The 15691-nt window shown below is 43.4% G+C and overlaps 1 protein-coding gene across 9 annotated transcripts in view; it reads left to right on the forward strand.

Annotated features, from left to right (window-relative positions):
• Nucleotides 1–801: 801 nt before the first annotated feature.
• Nucleotides 802–15691, forward strand: part of EPHA5 (EPH receptor A5) — a 200500-nt gene continuing 185610 nt past the window's right edge. For 6 of the 9 annotated variants that reach the window (XM_062620646.1, XM_062620650.1, XM_062620647.1 and 3 more), the window contains exon 1: nt 845–1131. In XM_062620646.1, the coding sequence (XP_062476630.1) occupies nt 1005–1131 (127 nt within the window). In that variant the 5' untranslated portion in view covers nt 845–1004. Of the gene's footprint in view, nt 1132–15691 lie in introns of all 9 variants that reach the window. The other 3 variants (XM_062620652.1, XM_062620655.1, XM_062620654.1) reach the window with 1 other exon arrangement.

Consider the following 15691-nt stretch of genomic DNA (forward strand, 5'->3'; position numbering starts at 1 on the left):
TTTGCAGGTGCTCAACCTTTGGTTACTGCTTTTATAAGATAAATAAACTGGCCAAAATTTTGGCAGTGGGGTGAAATGGAGGAGGCAGCAGTGGGTGAGCAGGGTTTTGGTCAACCTGGATTTGCTGCTTGTGCACCTGCAATACTGGATTTTTGTCTTCATTGGCTTCTCTGGAAGTAGTCTTCTCAGGGGAGGAACTGATGTGGGTGAATAAACCTCCAGGAATTAATTCCTCATGCTTTTGGGTTGTTGGCTTTTTGTTTTTAAATGAAGATGAAGTGAGTGACAAGTAGGGCTCTGAGGGATGAAAAACCTCAGTGAAAACTTCTATGTAACTAATTGTCTGTGCTGGGCTCAGAGCTGTGCCCTGATGGTGACCTGAGGTTAAAACACACCGGAAAATCATCCTTCTATTGGCTCCATTATGGAGTTTCTGTCATTTTTCCTTTCCTGGCCGCGGACGAGCCTTCTGCTCACGTTTGCCCACTCTGTGAAACCGCGGCTTCCCCGTCTCTGCGGGCTGACAGGGGATGGCGGCTAAGCTTTTGGGACCGTAACCGTTGGCTGTTGCGAGGAGCATCGGGGCTCCCCGATTCCCTTCGGCGGGCTCCCTGGAGCCCGAGGGACGCCACGCAGGGACAGCGCTACTGCCCGCTGTCCCGGACGCGCAGCGCGGGTCTAGGCTGAGATGCCGCATTCCAGGTGTGGTTCCCGCTGCGCCCCGGGGCTCCCTGAAGCGCGGCGGGAGCCCTTCCCCGTGCGGGGACGGCGAAGAAAACAACGACGACGGGGGCTGCTGCCGCGGGTCCGCCCCGTCGGGGGCGTCTCCGCGGCGGCGCGGGGCCTCCTCCCCCATCCCCGCCTCCCGGTTCCCCAGTCGCGTCGGGCGCTGGACGGGAGCGGAGCTTCGGGGAGCTGTGCTGTCAGCTCGCCCCGTCCCGAGCCGACCCGAGCGGGCAGCGTCGGCGGGGGAGCCGCAGCCTCATGTGCTGAGGGAAGGCGGGATGGGGCCGCGGGGAGCCGGCGGCTGGTCTGGCACCGCCGGAGCGCCGGCTCCCGGTTGGACGTGCCTCCTGCCGCTGCTGCTGTGCGCCGTGCTCCGGAGTCTGCTGGCCAGCCCCGGCAGCGAGGGTGAGCGGGGACGGGGCGGCCGGACCGTCGGGACAGAGCCCACAGAGAAGGGGGGCTGCCCGGCGGTGGGCTGGTTCGGGCTTATGTGACTCGGTTTCTGAACATTCATGGGGAGGTGAAGGGGGCTCTGCTCCCGGGGAGGCGGATTCCGCGCCGGGAGAAGGGGGCGATACTGGTCGATGGGGTTGGGGGTCCCGGGAAAGGGTGGCGGCTGCTTGTGGGAGCGGCAGCGCTGCCTCAGTGTATGCCCAGATTCCTTGACATGGGCGGATTTTGCAGTGGTTTGGGTTTGGGTTTTTGGGGGGAGAGGGAGGGTGGAAAGAGACGCAGCAGTACTGTATAGGTGCCGCTGCATGGGGACGTTTGCACGGGTGGGTTCGCATGGCCGGGCTTCCTAGTGGTTTGCGCAGGGGGAGTTGCACAGGTACATTCGTGCGGGTGGTTTTGCAGGGCTTTGCACGGGTCGGGCTGCACGGCTGTAACCGCAGGGCTTCGCACAGGGGAGCTCGCACGGGCATGGGGGTTTGCGGTGCTGCGCGCAGGCGGAGCGGGAGCGGGGCTCGGTGGGACCGGGCCGGTGGCGGCTGCCGCTGGGGAGCCCTGCAAGCGCTGGCCGCAGTGCGCTTACTTCGTGCCTTGAAATACATGTATAAAAAGGAGAGGAATCAGCGGAGGTGCCGGTATTTAGCCCGCAACGCAGCGGAGCGCGGCCGCTAGGGATGGGGTTTTTTTGGTACGTTTGATCTCTGTGAAGCCAATAGCCAAGACCATGCCCAGGCTCCTTGCCTGGCAGGGTACTTCCAGACTTTAAAACTGGACTATGTTTTTTTCCCCTCTCTACTTGATGTGGGCACTGCTTGGGGCTTTTTTGTTATTATTTTTGGATCCGTGGGCAAGCTGTGGTGTGAAAGCAATGGATGGAGAAGTTCAGTATCTGAAGGGGATGCCGGCGGCTCGTAGCAGGCTGGCTTGCTGAGGCACCGTAATTATTGCTGAAACTCCTTTAGAGGGAGGAGGTGTGCAGGGTCTGATATAGGAAAACCGTACCAGAATTTCAAGTGTGTGGCCTGAGGTAAGCAGGTGAATCACAGTTTTCTTTCAAAAAAAGTGCAGAGGAAGGGGAAAATACAGTTCCTCTATGTGTGAAGTTACCCAACGCTCAGGAAGTGCATTGGTTCAGGGGACGGTGGAAGTGGCTTTGCCTTGGTTAGATAACGGTGGGCCCAATCCTTCTGCTCCTATGAGATTTTGGAGGTTTTCACCCGTGGGAGGTGGTGTAGATGCTTCTGAAGGGCTTTCCCTTGTTACTTGCTTCCTGGAAGGGATTATGTCCTGTGTACTCTGGATACCTGCTGAGAGACCGGCAGATGCTCCAAGCCCTGTCTCAGTCATCTTTGCCAGTTCTTGGAAAATCTGGATAGTGCTGAGAGTCAATGGGACTTTTGGCTGAGCATGGAGGTGTGTCTGCCCGTGACCAGGCAACATTAGAATAGGATTTACTCGATAGGAGACAGTACTGGAAAGCATTAATGAAGCTGCCTAGCAAGGGGGGTTAGTGGCATCTTTATGGGGAGGTTGCAGGAGAATATTACAATAATGATGAGCAGCATGAGCGCTTGCTTTGTGGTCTCTCTCCCCCTACTTTTCTTGCTGTTACTCTGTTTCTTTAGTAAATGCAAAACTAAAAGACTTCAGATAGGAGGGGTCTGACTCTGGACCTGAACTTATTCAATAATCACTGTCCTTTGCTGTTAGCAGATTTATCTGTAAACAAGCATTATTTGACAAGTGCTTCTCACAGCATGTCTCGTTTGCCAATTACTACTGAATCGCTCTGCTCTGGGAACGGCTCACCCTGCAGTACGTGAAGTCTAATGCATGAGAAACCTCAGCTGCTGAAGTCTGCCTGCCTAGCTGTATGCCACTGACACTTGTCATGAATTTGGGCTTGAAAAATTCAGTTTGGCCGCTTCTGGGCTCTGATGAGAAAGATCCTCCCCTGGGGTTAGTTGTCATATTCAGCTGGTTAGGAACTTTACTTTTGCTTGGGTGGAGGTAGCCGTCTTAGACCTGTTAATAATATCTTCAGAAATTAGTGGTATTGTTTTTTCTGGGTTTTGTGTTTTATTATCCCTCATCTTACTCACCATGGTTAAACAGCTAGCCAATACGCTGTTCTGTGTAGGTGTGTAACATATATGTAGGTCCATGAAGAATAACAAGTTCTCATAGTTACTTTTTTCTTTAACCCTGCATTACATTATTTTACTTTTCAAAATCTCACCATAATACACAGTGACTTTGTAGCATAAGATATATGCAGGTAACAATTCACAGTGCATGGTTCTCTGTTTTACCCTCCAGTGGAGGGACACTTAGGGGAAAAGACTTTAAAAATCTAGGTAAGGATTTCTGGGAGGAGGGAAAAGAAGGTAAATTCAGTGCTAAAAAACCCAGTGCTTGGGTTCTTTAGTGTGGAAATAGCTTTTTGCGAGGGCAGCTGAATTTCAGAAGCTCCTGCCATTTTTTTCTGGGGAATTATCAAGTGCCCAGCATGTATCATAAGCCTGGTCACCTTCATAGGTAACTTCAGTTATAGATAGAAGGATATACGTTAGGAAAATGGATTTATATTTTTTTCAGGTTTTCCTCTAACAGAGAAATAAAACAAATTTTTATCTTAATAATATATCTCAGTTTATATGTTAACAGCAAAACATATTTCATGCATTTTCAATTATGGTTTAGCCTTTGTTTTCAACTCTTTATCAGAGTTCATTGATTAAAACCAGAGATTTCCGTCTTCCCTTTGACTACTTCTACAAATGCAGGAATTAGTCACAAAAAAAATGTTCCAAAGAGTATAGCATAAGTATTACACTATTTCCAAGTGCCCTTATTTAGGAAGTGCATCATTGCTGTAAAATGAATCCCCTATGATAACAGGGTGTGGGAGGCGAGCCCTGCAGTATGTGACTGGGCTTCCTGTACCTCCTTTGGTTTGAAAGTGTGTGTGTTTTAAGTCTTTCTATTGTAGGTACTGGAGTTTGGGAAGTGGTTTGTATAAATTATTTACATAAAACATAGAATGAAGACACACAGCACACACCCCCTCACAGGTTCATAATTTGTTATGCATCACCTGTGGCTTTGGATTTGTTTGCAGATCTCATTTGGATGGCACCCAGATGACCTTAAAAAGTGTCATGCAGGCTAATTATTAAAAGAGTGGAGTAAGTTATAGCTGATTGCTTGTAACAAAGTAACTCCACAACACATTTGCGTAATTGTCATTAAATGCATAGTATATTTCATTTTAGGGCTTTTCAGTAGAAGTAAGTGCTGATGGGACAGTGCTATAACAATTAAGTATATTGTTAAGAGAATAAAAGAAATACAGTTTGAAATAATGACATTGACCTAAATAGACAAAGGCTCGAAAGACAAAATGAGTCTTTGTAATGTGCTGTATTTAAGATTAGAAGGATATTCTTTAGTTACAAACTTATGCATTTGTTCCTCTTCCTGATAATTCTTCCAATCTTTTCTGAAGCTTCCTTTATCCTAATGTATCGTTTTTATTTTGAATGAATGAATAAATGACTGCAATTAAAGGGGTGGGTCTGGTGCAGGCAAAAATAAAGGAAGGTTTTAATTTGCAGATTATTCTTTCTGGAGCCTGGAATGAGCCTACCTGTTCTGTGTGTTACTTGTGTGTTGTTTCATACTGGCATATAATTTTGGTGTTGTGGCACACTGGATAAGTATATATTTAGGTATAACATCACAATGTTTATCTTTAATCAGTGAATGAAGTCTTTTTGAGGGAGTTATTTTTCATATATTTAATAGAAGCAGGTGTGAAAATGATTCTAATTTTCATATCAATGTACTTCAATTAGACTAATGCTTCAGGTAAAAATACACACGAGCTGAACATTTTGCTCATTACTTTGCTTCTGGTAGCTTGTCTTTGTATATCATGTATTCACACAGCAATTGCGTTTTGTGTAATTATGTAGGAACTAAGTACTGCTAGCATGCCTATCCATGTGTATGCAGAACAGGTAAGTTTGGACACATTTCAGTCTGCTCACAATGCTTTGTAAGGGTGCTTTGAGGAGTTACCTGTTCTTCATTTTGTAAATTGGAATGGTTCCTGGTGCGCTTTCTGTGATAGCAGAGCATAGCCTCAGTGCTGTGTGTTTATTTTATTCACAGGAGTAATCCCATTAACTTTTAAATTTACTGCAGTGGATTTACTGGTATGAGGAGGACAGCTCATGCCTAATGGTCTTTTTGGGATCAGTCTGATGTGTGATGTATGGCTTTTCAAGAGGTTTAGAATGACTCAATCATGGCTTTAAAATGGAAACTGCTGTCCTTTTAACAGTAAAACAACATTTGAAATGCAGCAGTTTTAAGTATATGACTAAAAGCATTAGTGCCTAATGACACATGTTTAGAAAAAGGGAAATAAACAATAGCAATGATTGACTCCAAGATAGTACCTGTTTCCTTTTGAAGCTTATTTTAAACATTGTAATAAATAGTGGGAAACAGGCAAATTGTCTTAAACAGAACCACTGACAGTGCCTATAGTATCGTAAATGTTGACACCATAATTTGATGTATAAAGAAGCTATTTGCACATCAATCTACAGATGGGTAAACTAGCAGGTACCATGGGAAAAAAGAAAGTTAGTGGGCTTGTCTAACAGCTTCTTCCCTCTCCTCTGTTAACTCTTCCACCATTACCTCACTTTTTAGCTCCAGTATACAGTCTATTTCCATGTTTGCTGTTCTCTTTCTGTTAAATAAGTGAACAAAATCTCGCCTATAAAGAAGTGTTTATTCTTTGCATTAAAATACAGTGTTTTGCATCAGGCTCTGGGGGATTGCAGGCGGGATCAGGATTTAATAAAATCTGTCAGAAATTGCAAAGCTGGAAGAGTTTATTATGTGTGCCTTGTTCTCTGATCTTGCAGGTTTTATGCTTTACTGTTTTGAGGGTTTCTGTGCTGCTTCTGCAGGAATTCTTGAACCCAGCACGTGCTGAGGTAGCACAGAGCCCTTCACCTTGTGCTGAGATTGCTCAGCTCAGCTGATTTTAGGGTCTTGAGCAGAAGTAGGGCTGTTAGATGTCCCCGGTCTTTTTTACTTTTACTCAGTTCCTGTTAGTGCACAGGAATGTATATTCTTGAATAGAGATGACCTTTAAACATTGCTCAGGAGTGTTAGGGATGTGAGACCCTACTCCAGAGTAAAAAGAAAACAAACTCTTGCTTATTTTTTTCTCACTTCCTCCTTAGGAAGTAAATTGAAATCTGTATGTAGCGTAAGGCCAAAATGAGATGTAAAAAAAGCCCCAAATGCACACAGATTAGTCACTTTGTGGAAGCACCAAATTTCTTGGTTAATAAGTACTCACTTCTATGGAGGAAAGGGTATTCAGTGAGGCTCTTCAGCAGATACTCAGCCTACCATGTGATAAAAGGTAAAAAAAAATAAATCTCATGCTCATAATAAAACATCTAAACACATAATTGAGATATTGGTCATAAGTGCACCTTTCTCAGTGACTAACTGCTGGTGAGAGATGGGGCCTCATTTCAACTGGGATGGGCTTGAGCTAAGTGTTTTTCTTAGAGAACGTTGAAGATTTACTGTGTTAATGATTGCATTGGACAGAACAATATTTTTACAACTTACTCTTTACTAAACTCATTTTCTTTGATCTTTGTAAAATTGCAGTGTGTTTTAAAAGCTATTAGAGAATCTTTTTTTTTCCTTTGAAAATATATTTTGTTCATAAGATGTCCCTCGTTTTTGGCACAGGCAGAATGGAGAGATGGATTGTCCTCTGTGTTGCATATTGCTCTGCAACTGGCTGGACATTGAGGTGAAAGGTTTCGCTGAGGTGAAAGGGTTTGTTGCCGCAGTTGTTTTCACAGCCTTCTGTATTAGCAAACTTAAGCACTGCCCTTCAGTAGCTTAGGTGTCTCAAGGGATTTGTTACCCTTTTAGTTGTCTGTTTGACCTATTGTATCTCTTACAGTCTCAGTTTTGGTATTTGCTGTGGCTTTAGCCAATGCGGTGTCTGAGCCTGTCTGAAGGTTTAATGTGCTTATCCTCTTGGAGGTAGAAAGCAATTATCCCTGTCTTCTGCAAGGAAGCTAGTCAAGAGGGGACAGTTGGGAGGAGATGGGAACGTTGCGATTCACAGCACTTGTGGGTGTGGGAAGTGATGGGTGGGTGCTTGTAGACGTGCAGTGGCATGTTGACTGCTGTGGACAAGTGTGGTGGGATCTGCAGGCTGCCCTGAGCTGTGTGTATGAGCATGGCCTTCTTCTCCTGCCTTGCAAAGAGGACTGAAGATGCTTTGGGTCAGAATAATTGCCATGGAAGCATTCTGTGACTGTCTCACTGAGAGAGTTGCTTGTGCAGAAACACCCTCTTTTCTCTCCCTCTTTGCTGGTGTTTGAATTGTGCAGGGAGTTTGTTAGGAGGACTTTGACCAGGGAGAGCTATTCTGGTGACCACTAGCCGGAAGGATGAGTTGTCTGCAGGAGACGGTGATATAGCATGTACTATCACAGCAGATCGGGGAATACCTGTGTGAGCTGGTCTGGCAGCCCTAAGGGAGAAGGTAACTCTTGCCTCTTGTCTTATCCCAGCAAGCTCCTGAGCATCAGCAGGGTTACAGCTGGTATGCTTTTGAACAAACCATGCCCCTGCCACAGCTGGGTGCTTCTAGGTTTAGGTGGCTGTGTAGCAGATAATTGAAGCTGTAGGAGAGAGGGCACGGCCCTTGGGCTTGCAGGTTTTCATGCCAGCTACTTCATTTTGGTGCAGGGGGCAGTACTGAAGCGTCTTGCCAAGTTCTTAACTTCTGGCTTCTGTAACCTGGATCACTTAATGTTAGAAAGAGGTCAGGCCAACCAGTCTGAACTTTCTAATTCTCTGAGGGGATAGAGAAACACCTGGGAGGAAATTAATTATTCAGTATCAGTAATGTGCAATTCGTGATGTTTCTGGGTGGACTTGTATCACTTTTGAAGTTGTGCCCCAGACCAGTGTAACTACTTGGTGAAATTATCTGCATCCTTGCCTTTGCAAGTTAATTTCTGAAAAAACCCTGGCCATTTTGGTTTATCCATCTTTGCTTTCCTAATATTTACACACTACCTTTTTAAAATGTGTTGGCAATGTGCTGTTCCCCCTAGCAACCTCCATCCTCTTCCCTCAACAGAAATAAGAAGGGATAAACTGTCAACCCCCTGAAAAGCTGATAGATCATCTTAAACATTTTTTTTTCCCCTACCAAATGCTATCTAAGCATTATGTCAGTTCCTTTTTTTATCCTTTAGTGAGCTCAGTGGCAGCAGAGTAGTCATTATTGTCAACCGGAAGGCTTTATTGGTGCTGGACAGTGAGGTCTTGCAAGTCCACTGGTAGTGAAAGCTGACAGCCTTGACAGGTCTGGATGTGTCTGTCACAGATTTCTTTCCTTTAGTTATATGCATAACAGAATTTGTTCACCATGTCTTTTAGGATACCTTTTAGGAATGGAGACTGTATTAGTTTTAGCTGGTAATGCTGGGATTTAGGGAAGAAGGTGAGATGTCACCTCAGCACTGCCAGCAGGTGTTTTGATTGCCCTGGGAAGCTATTGGGAATTTTAGGGCTTGACTTTATGTGTGTGTTTAATAAGGTGCTTGCTTAAAGTAGGGTCTTTAAGAAACTGCATCCATCAATGGATTGCAGTGGCTGGAGACCCTGGGTCTGCAGGCAATGCTGGTATTTTGTTTCTTCATACAGGCTGGTTGTCAGGTTGTTCATTGCAGGTGCTGCTTGTATCTTGCCTTCAGTGGAAGCTGCTGCTTCATTCTTACTGGCAGAATGTTACTTGCCCAGATGGTTTCCCCAAAAGATTTGCGCTGTGGCCAGCTCAGAGGTCAATTCTAGTGGCACAGTGTTGTTTGCACTGGATCTTATGAGTGGGACTGGAAGTATTTTACTAGCTTTCTTCACAGTGAATAAATAATTTTGAATTACGTGGTGATTTTGGGTGGGAATGGGTGTGTTTGCCATTTAAAAAAGAAAAAAAAGGCAAACCGGACTGAAGTTTTTAAGTTTTCAGGCATTTTGATTTCAGGCTAATAATCTCTTGAGCTTCTGCTTTAAGTTATGTATGGTTGGAAGACCAAACAACTGCCTCTTGTGCAGGTGCTTGTAAAGAACTGAGTCCGGTTGTCGACGTGGCTGTGTGTCCCAGTTCCTGGTGCTACAGCTGGTGCTGTGCCTGTTGGGGAAAAAAATGCTGCCAACCCAAAGAATTTTGTCAAAGTGCAGTATTGCACCCCCATAAGCAGTGTGTTCAAACAAATTACAGACGTAATGCAGAAATTACTGGCTAAAATTCTCTAGCTGATGTTATGATTGCAGTTGTCCATCTGGCTTTAAAAACCTATTAATCTCTGATGCAGATTCTAGTGTTTTGGCTCTTGCTATAAAAGAGAATCATGAGAAAACTTGGAGCAGAATGAAGCCAACATAATAAAATATAAATCTGCAGTTAATATTAGTTTGCTAGTTCATTAAGTAGTGTATATTTTCTTCCTCCAGTGGGCCATAAATAATAGGTACTGCTACAGCTTGCACTCTGCTGTAGCTTGTTTCCACTGATGGAAATGTTTCAGAGGTTCTTGCCTGTGTGTGTTGTGTTTGGTCCCAACTCAGTGAAGTTAATTAATACAAAATGTCTGCTCCCTGATGGCTTTGATTTCTTTTAAGAGTTTGGGTTTTTTGGTTGTTTTTGTTTTCCTGGATTATTTTCGACTGTCACTCGTTGGAGTGCATTGGATTTATACTTTTTGAAGAAATACTTGGCACATCAAGGAAAATGGTTGGAAAATGAATGGCAACAATACTGCAATAAAACCAGTGAGGATTTATGAAGCAGGAAAACTCATGATGAAGAGTCCTCTGCAGTTAGTGTGTCTTGGTAGTGCTGTGAACTCCAGGAGTGCATGAGAAAGAATGGGGGAGGTATGCAGTGTCAGGAGGAATCAGCTCTGTTAATGATGTGTTTGGCAGCTATACCCCTGTGTTGGGCAGAGGAAAGAGAAGGAGAGCAGGGGAATGAAGCTTGGTAGAAAACCTGTGATGCTATTCAGGAGACCTCCCAATAAGAGTTGGGTACAAAGTGCTGCTGTCACATCTTGTCATGTTCCTTGACACCCATTCAGCAGAGCATTTCACCTAATGTTTAATTGGCAGTGTGTGAGTGTTCCCATGAGAGGTTTCTCACAAGTACTTTAAATGTAGTTGGTCCCATAAGCTATGGTCATGCCTGTGGGTACCTTGATGTAGCTCAGGCCTTCCCATGGGTGGCTGCATCCTGCAGAGTGCTATGTGAAGGGGGCCAGGGGCTGCAGAAGGAACCTTGAGGAGGATGCAGAAGCACTTGATTCACATTTTTTTTTTGTCACATGGGAGTTCAGATTGAGGCTACCTAAAACAATGTTCATATTCCTGTTCAATTTGTAACAAATATATTAGACCAGAGTTTTGCTTCATTTGCTTAAAATATTAGAAATCATGTGATGTTTGAAATATTTATGCAGGCTTTAAGGAAGATTTCTTCTGTTTGTTTTGTGATGGAAACTGTGCTTATAGGGTATTGATTTGCTCAAAGAGGATGTTCCTGTCCTGTTTTAGGTGTGTTTTAGTGAAATAAGATTCTTACGGTTTTACAGCTTCATGGCATGAACTCCATCAGCTTTTGATATTCTGATCATTTTGCCAGTTCTGGAGCAATTTTTCAGGATAAATTTTGGTAAAGTGTGCCCTGTGATAGGCTGTAGCCTGCAAATGATGCTACTGAAAAGCAGGACTACTCCAATGCATAAGGATTTAGCAGAAATCCTCTCAAAGACCGTGGCAACCCAGGAGAGTTCAATCTTTTGTACGCCTGCAGGGATTTTCCTGTAATGTGAGCAATGAAGGTTTTTCTGGAAGATCCTTACATACTGAAATGGCAGGAGGGTGTGTTGCTGGTAGGGTCAAAAGTGCTCAGTAGTTTAGACTGTTGGTAGGGCTTTTTTTATTTATTCCCCCAGATTGTTTCCCCTTTTCTCCTCCTGTCCCTCATTTGAAATTGGAGTGAAGAAGCTGATTATGCTCCAGACTGGATCCAGAAGAGCCATTTTGCTTAAATGGCATGGCCAAAACAGAAGTCCATGGATAAGTGGCTTGTACTTCAGGCATTGTATCATTATGACAAACATGTCCTGCTTTTGCCTAATACTGCCACATGGCACTGTGTTAGATATCTGTGTCGGATGGTGTACTTTGCTGTGTACGCAGCAATATTGGTTTAGGTGAATGGTGAATACCATCAGCCCTGGTATTTCCTGTGCTTCTTGCAGCCATGGTGAAGCTGCTAAATGTTGGCTGTATGAATGTGACAGGGATGTTTGAGTAAAAATCTATATCCAGTCTCCTTGTTGGAGATTCCCGAGTGAAAAGCACACTGTTAATTTACCAGCTAGAGATCAGGCCAAAGTTTTAGATCACTTCTGGTTTTATTGTGATTTGATTGCTCACCTGTAGTAACCAGCCTGTCTGAGAACAAGAGTGTATGCCAATTCCCTGGGCTATTCTGTATTAAAAAAGAAAAAAGACTATGGTATAACTTTAGACTTAATCATCATTTACCCTACCCTGAAGGCATAGAAATTAATGATGATATAGATCGGTGTGGCTATGTGTTCCCCTTGACTGAGCATTAGAAATAATTAGGGCTTGTGGGATGGATGCACTGATGGTGGAGATGAGCAGAAAACATTTGCTGCTGTGTGTATGTGCCTCTTCCAAGTTTGCTGGCAAAGATACAGGTTACGTGTGTGCTTATGGGCTCTGTGATTTCTTGCTTGTTTGTTGAGACATAGCTAGCTAGTGCTGAGGAAAAAGAAAGTGGGAATAAGTGAGATCTGTTGTTCTGGAGGGCTTTAAGATTATGAGCCAAGCAGAGCTGCTAGCGACTTCTGGAGAGATTTCTTCAGTGTAAGCATTCCTGCACTGAGTCCTACTGAGTACAGCTCTGGGTTATGACTGTGGAGTATCTACAGCATTGGGACTGCCCCAGGAGTCCTAAGCTATACAGAAGCTGGCAGTAGACCTCTTGAAGTGTGGAAGCCTCAAGTACGTAATTGGAGGCTTTCCTGAATTACCTCCTTCAGTGACCTGAATGTTTGGATCAGTTGGTTATTACCATACCCAAATGTGTGCTGATGGTCATCACAAGTTGGATGGGGACAAAGTGGTTTTGCTGCTCTGGAGAAAATCTCTGGTCTCTTTCTTGCTGTGGCTTGAATGAAAGCCATGAGTGCATAAAAGCCTTGTCTCTTCTCAAGTAGCCATGCAATGAATTATGGAAGCCTCTTTTTGGGATGGTGGCAACCGTTCTATAAAGTCTCTGCTAAAATGGTTTCCTCTGTGTTGCAGGTACTTATTTTAGATGCTGTTTTCCCACCGTTTCTTCCCCAACCTGGCCAATCTATGTTTATTTTTTTTTTTATGATATCTATTTCAACAAGAATGTTGCTTGTGCTAGGCTGGAAAGCAGTGGGAAGAGAGTTTGTGCCAAGTCTGCATGGACTTGTGTAGTGGGACTGTGTGCTGGTGGCCTCTCTGGCAGGGCAGGATGGAAAGGCTGCCTGTGTGTCCCAAAAGCGTTGGTAGCACCATCACCCTGTGTGGAGAGCTCTTGCAGCTGGGCTATTAAAGGGGCCATGCCTTTGGAGAGGGGGTGCCGGGACTCTAGCCTGATTCAAGGCTGAACCTAGGTGGGACTGGGAGTTGGCAATGATGCAAGCAAAGGACAGATGTACTGGCAATGACTGGGTAGGGTACTGATGGAGAAGATGCAGATGCCTTGTATCTAGATGAAACAGTGGTAATTTGTGTTTACATCAGAATTTTGGGCATTTTCACAGCACAAATGCACATGGTCCTTTCAGGCAATTTAGAATAACCGCTGGCTAAATATATTCCTGGCAGATCAATGTAGTGTGGTATTTTAGAAGATACACTATGAAAGCAGTCCTGGGCAGAAGCATATGGAACAGACTTAGGCCCCCCAGAGTTGTGTGGGCTGTGCTAGGAGCCCCTCCATTGCGGAGTAGCCTGAGCACAGGAGGAGCTTAAAGTCACTTGTTGCTTTTTGTCTTTCTGGTATGTGAATTTTGGGTTACTGTGCCACACCTGTCAAAAGGTGTATCCAGTCCTCTCCCATTTATTTTTATTCTATGCATAATTCTACTACAATAAGGGAGGAATTGAGTCTTTTCTAACTGGAGATTCAGTATTCAGTTCTGCTGGCTGACTCACCGCTAGGAAGATTCCCACTGACTTGAGTTAGAGCTGAATGGGTTGTATTATCTTTTCATATGCAGAAAATTATTTTGAAATTGAAGTTAATAACTGCAATTTTAAAATTGTCATTGATAGCAAGATAATACAATATTTAGTTGTATCTTGTTATTTTTATGATCTGATGCCTGAATGAAACATTTTTTCTTTTTTTTAATTAGCATGTTATGAAGAAGTTTGTGGCATCAAACACACCATCTAATTACATTCATTAGTAGCATCTCCAGGACAAGTTTTAATTAAATTGTACAATGTAGATCAATACTTGTTTTGAATCCATTTCAACTTACGACAGGAATATATTGTTCTGCACAGTTTAATTACAGTGTCTGTAATAGAAGGAATTTGAGTAAACCTGCCAGTTTGGCAATCACACTCCTGTCTCTTGCCTTTTAAAATAACATGTCCTGTATTATAACTGTATGCTGTTTATGTATGTCCTATTGTGAAGAATATGTTAAGATCATTTTTTTTTATCCTATTGAAAAGAAACTGCAGTGTGGTTCGGGAGCACTTGGATACTAGTGCTTGACTTCAACTGGAACGGGAGAAATTAATGGGCATTTTTCCTCAAGACTTTGGGAGGGGAAAGGCTGCCCAGCACTGGTTGACACATCTAGGGGTAGGTAATAGGAATGCTTTTATTTTGCCTGGGCTATGAGGTGGAAAGCCACCTAATTGTATGTTTACTTACTGTGAATGTAGTTCATTGTGGTCTCTAAGTATTGCTTCCACCAAATGTCCTGTAGATTGGTAACGTTGCCAGCTCCCAACTGTTTTCTGTTTTGGCAGGAGAAAGCATTCCAGGCATGAAAACCCTGAGCTACCAAATGTTTTTGCTCAACTTAATGAAAATGTACTTGGCTAGGTAGAATGTCTATATACCTTATGGTAGCGTCCTTTAGTAATACTTGCATACATTGTGAGAATATCAAATAGACAACTCTTTAAGACAGATATTTGATGCCAGAACTGAGAACTGATTGTTTTCTGCCCGAGTGTTATATTTTTGCATCTTGGGCTGGTTTTGTGTACAAGAGATGTAGCAGTCAGCCTTCAGTGTGGGTAAAATGATGAAGACCAAACTGACTCAGACAACTTTGTTGTGTTTTTTCTTTTTTTTTTTTTTTTAACCAAATCTGTTGTTTAATCATTCTAAAATTTTGTTTCGTATTATGTTATTTATATTCATAATTTAATATTATATTTAAGATTTTAAAGGAACATACCTTTTGGTATAGGTATTTCTGGGTTTTCTTACTGTTTCTCTGGAAACAGTGTAATCGTGATATCTGAGGAACTTACATGGCAGCATTGGTAATTTTGTCTGCAGTTCCCTGCAGTGGGATGACCTGTGCTGGCGTAAGGTAGGCTCTGTATACTTCATAGCCATTTCTGTTGGCTATTTCGATGTGCAGTGGCAGCAAATCAGCCTGATAAAGAATTAGTGGTGACGGTTATGATACTCATATCCTTTATTCTTGTGCATGCAAAATGCTTGTTTCTGTTCTGTGGCAATCTAAGTACCTACATGGCTGCATTTCTAAAAGGAGTGAGCACAGCGCCTCCTCCATCTGTTTCAGGCTTGTTCTTGGACTAGATCATCATGGACTGGGAAGTCTTGAAAGTCCAACTGGGAAAACTTCCAGTGGGATTTTTAAAGAGCAAGGAGAAGATCAGGAATTGAAGACCCAGGGAAATAGCTTCCTTTTCAGGAAGGACATGAATACAAAAAGTGAGGTATCACACAGACAAATATACTGTGAGAAGTGAGCGTTGTAATCCAAAGACAAGGAAGCGTGCTTCTAAAGTACAAGAAAGTCTTCATAGTTTGAGATTTTTGATGACAGCTGTTAATGCAGAGACGAGCTTTTTTACTTCAAGATTTAAACCCCTAAATACAGGAGCTGAAAGTTCAGCATCAGAAGCTCCTATAGTTTTTCTTAGCTGAGTGAAGTGTGTGTAGATTTAGTTACTTCACACTTTTTACTCAGTATTTCAGGTAAAATGAGGGGGGGGAGGAAATGTTAAAAGCTCAGGAATATTTTTTTTTTGCTGCTTAATATAAATTGCTGATTGCTTATGTGTTTTAAAAATGCCTCCAAATTTGTGTGTGTGTGTG

This window comes from Pezoporus occidentalis, unplaced genomic scaffold (genome assembly GCF_034315485.1).
Source record: "Pezoporus occidentalis ecotype Australia unplaced genomic scaffold, CSIRO_AGI_Poc_V1 ctg222, whole genome shotgun sequence".
In the NCBI taxonomy this organism is placed as follows: Eukaryota; Metazoa; Chordata; class Aves; order Psittaciformes; family Psittacidae; genus Pezoporus; species Pezoporus occidentalis.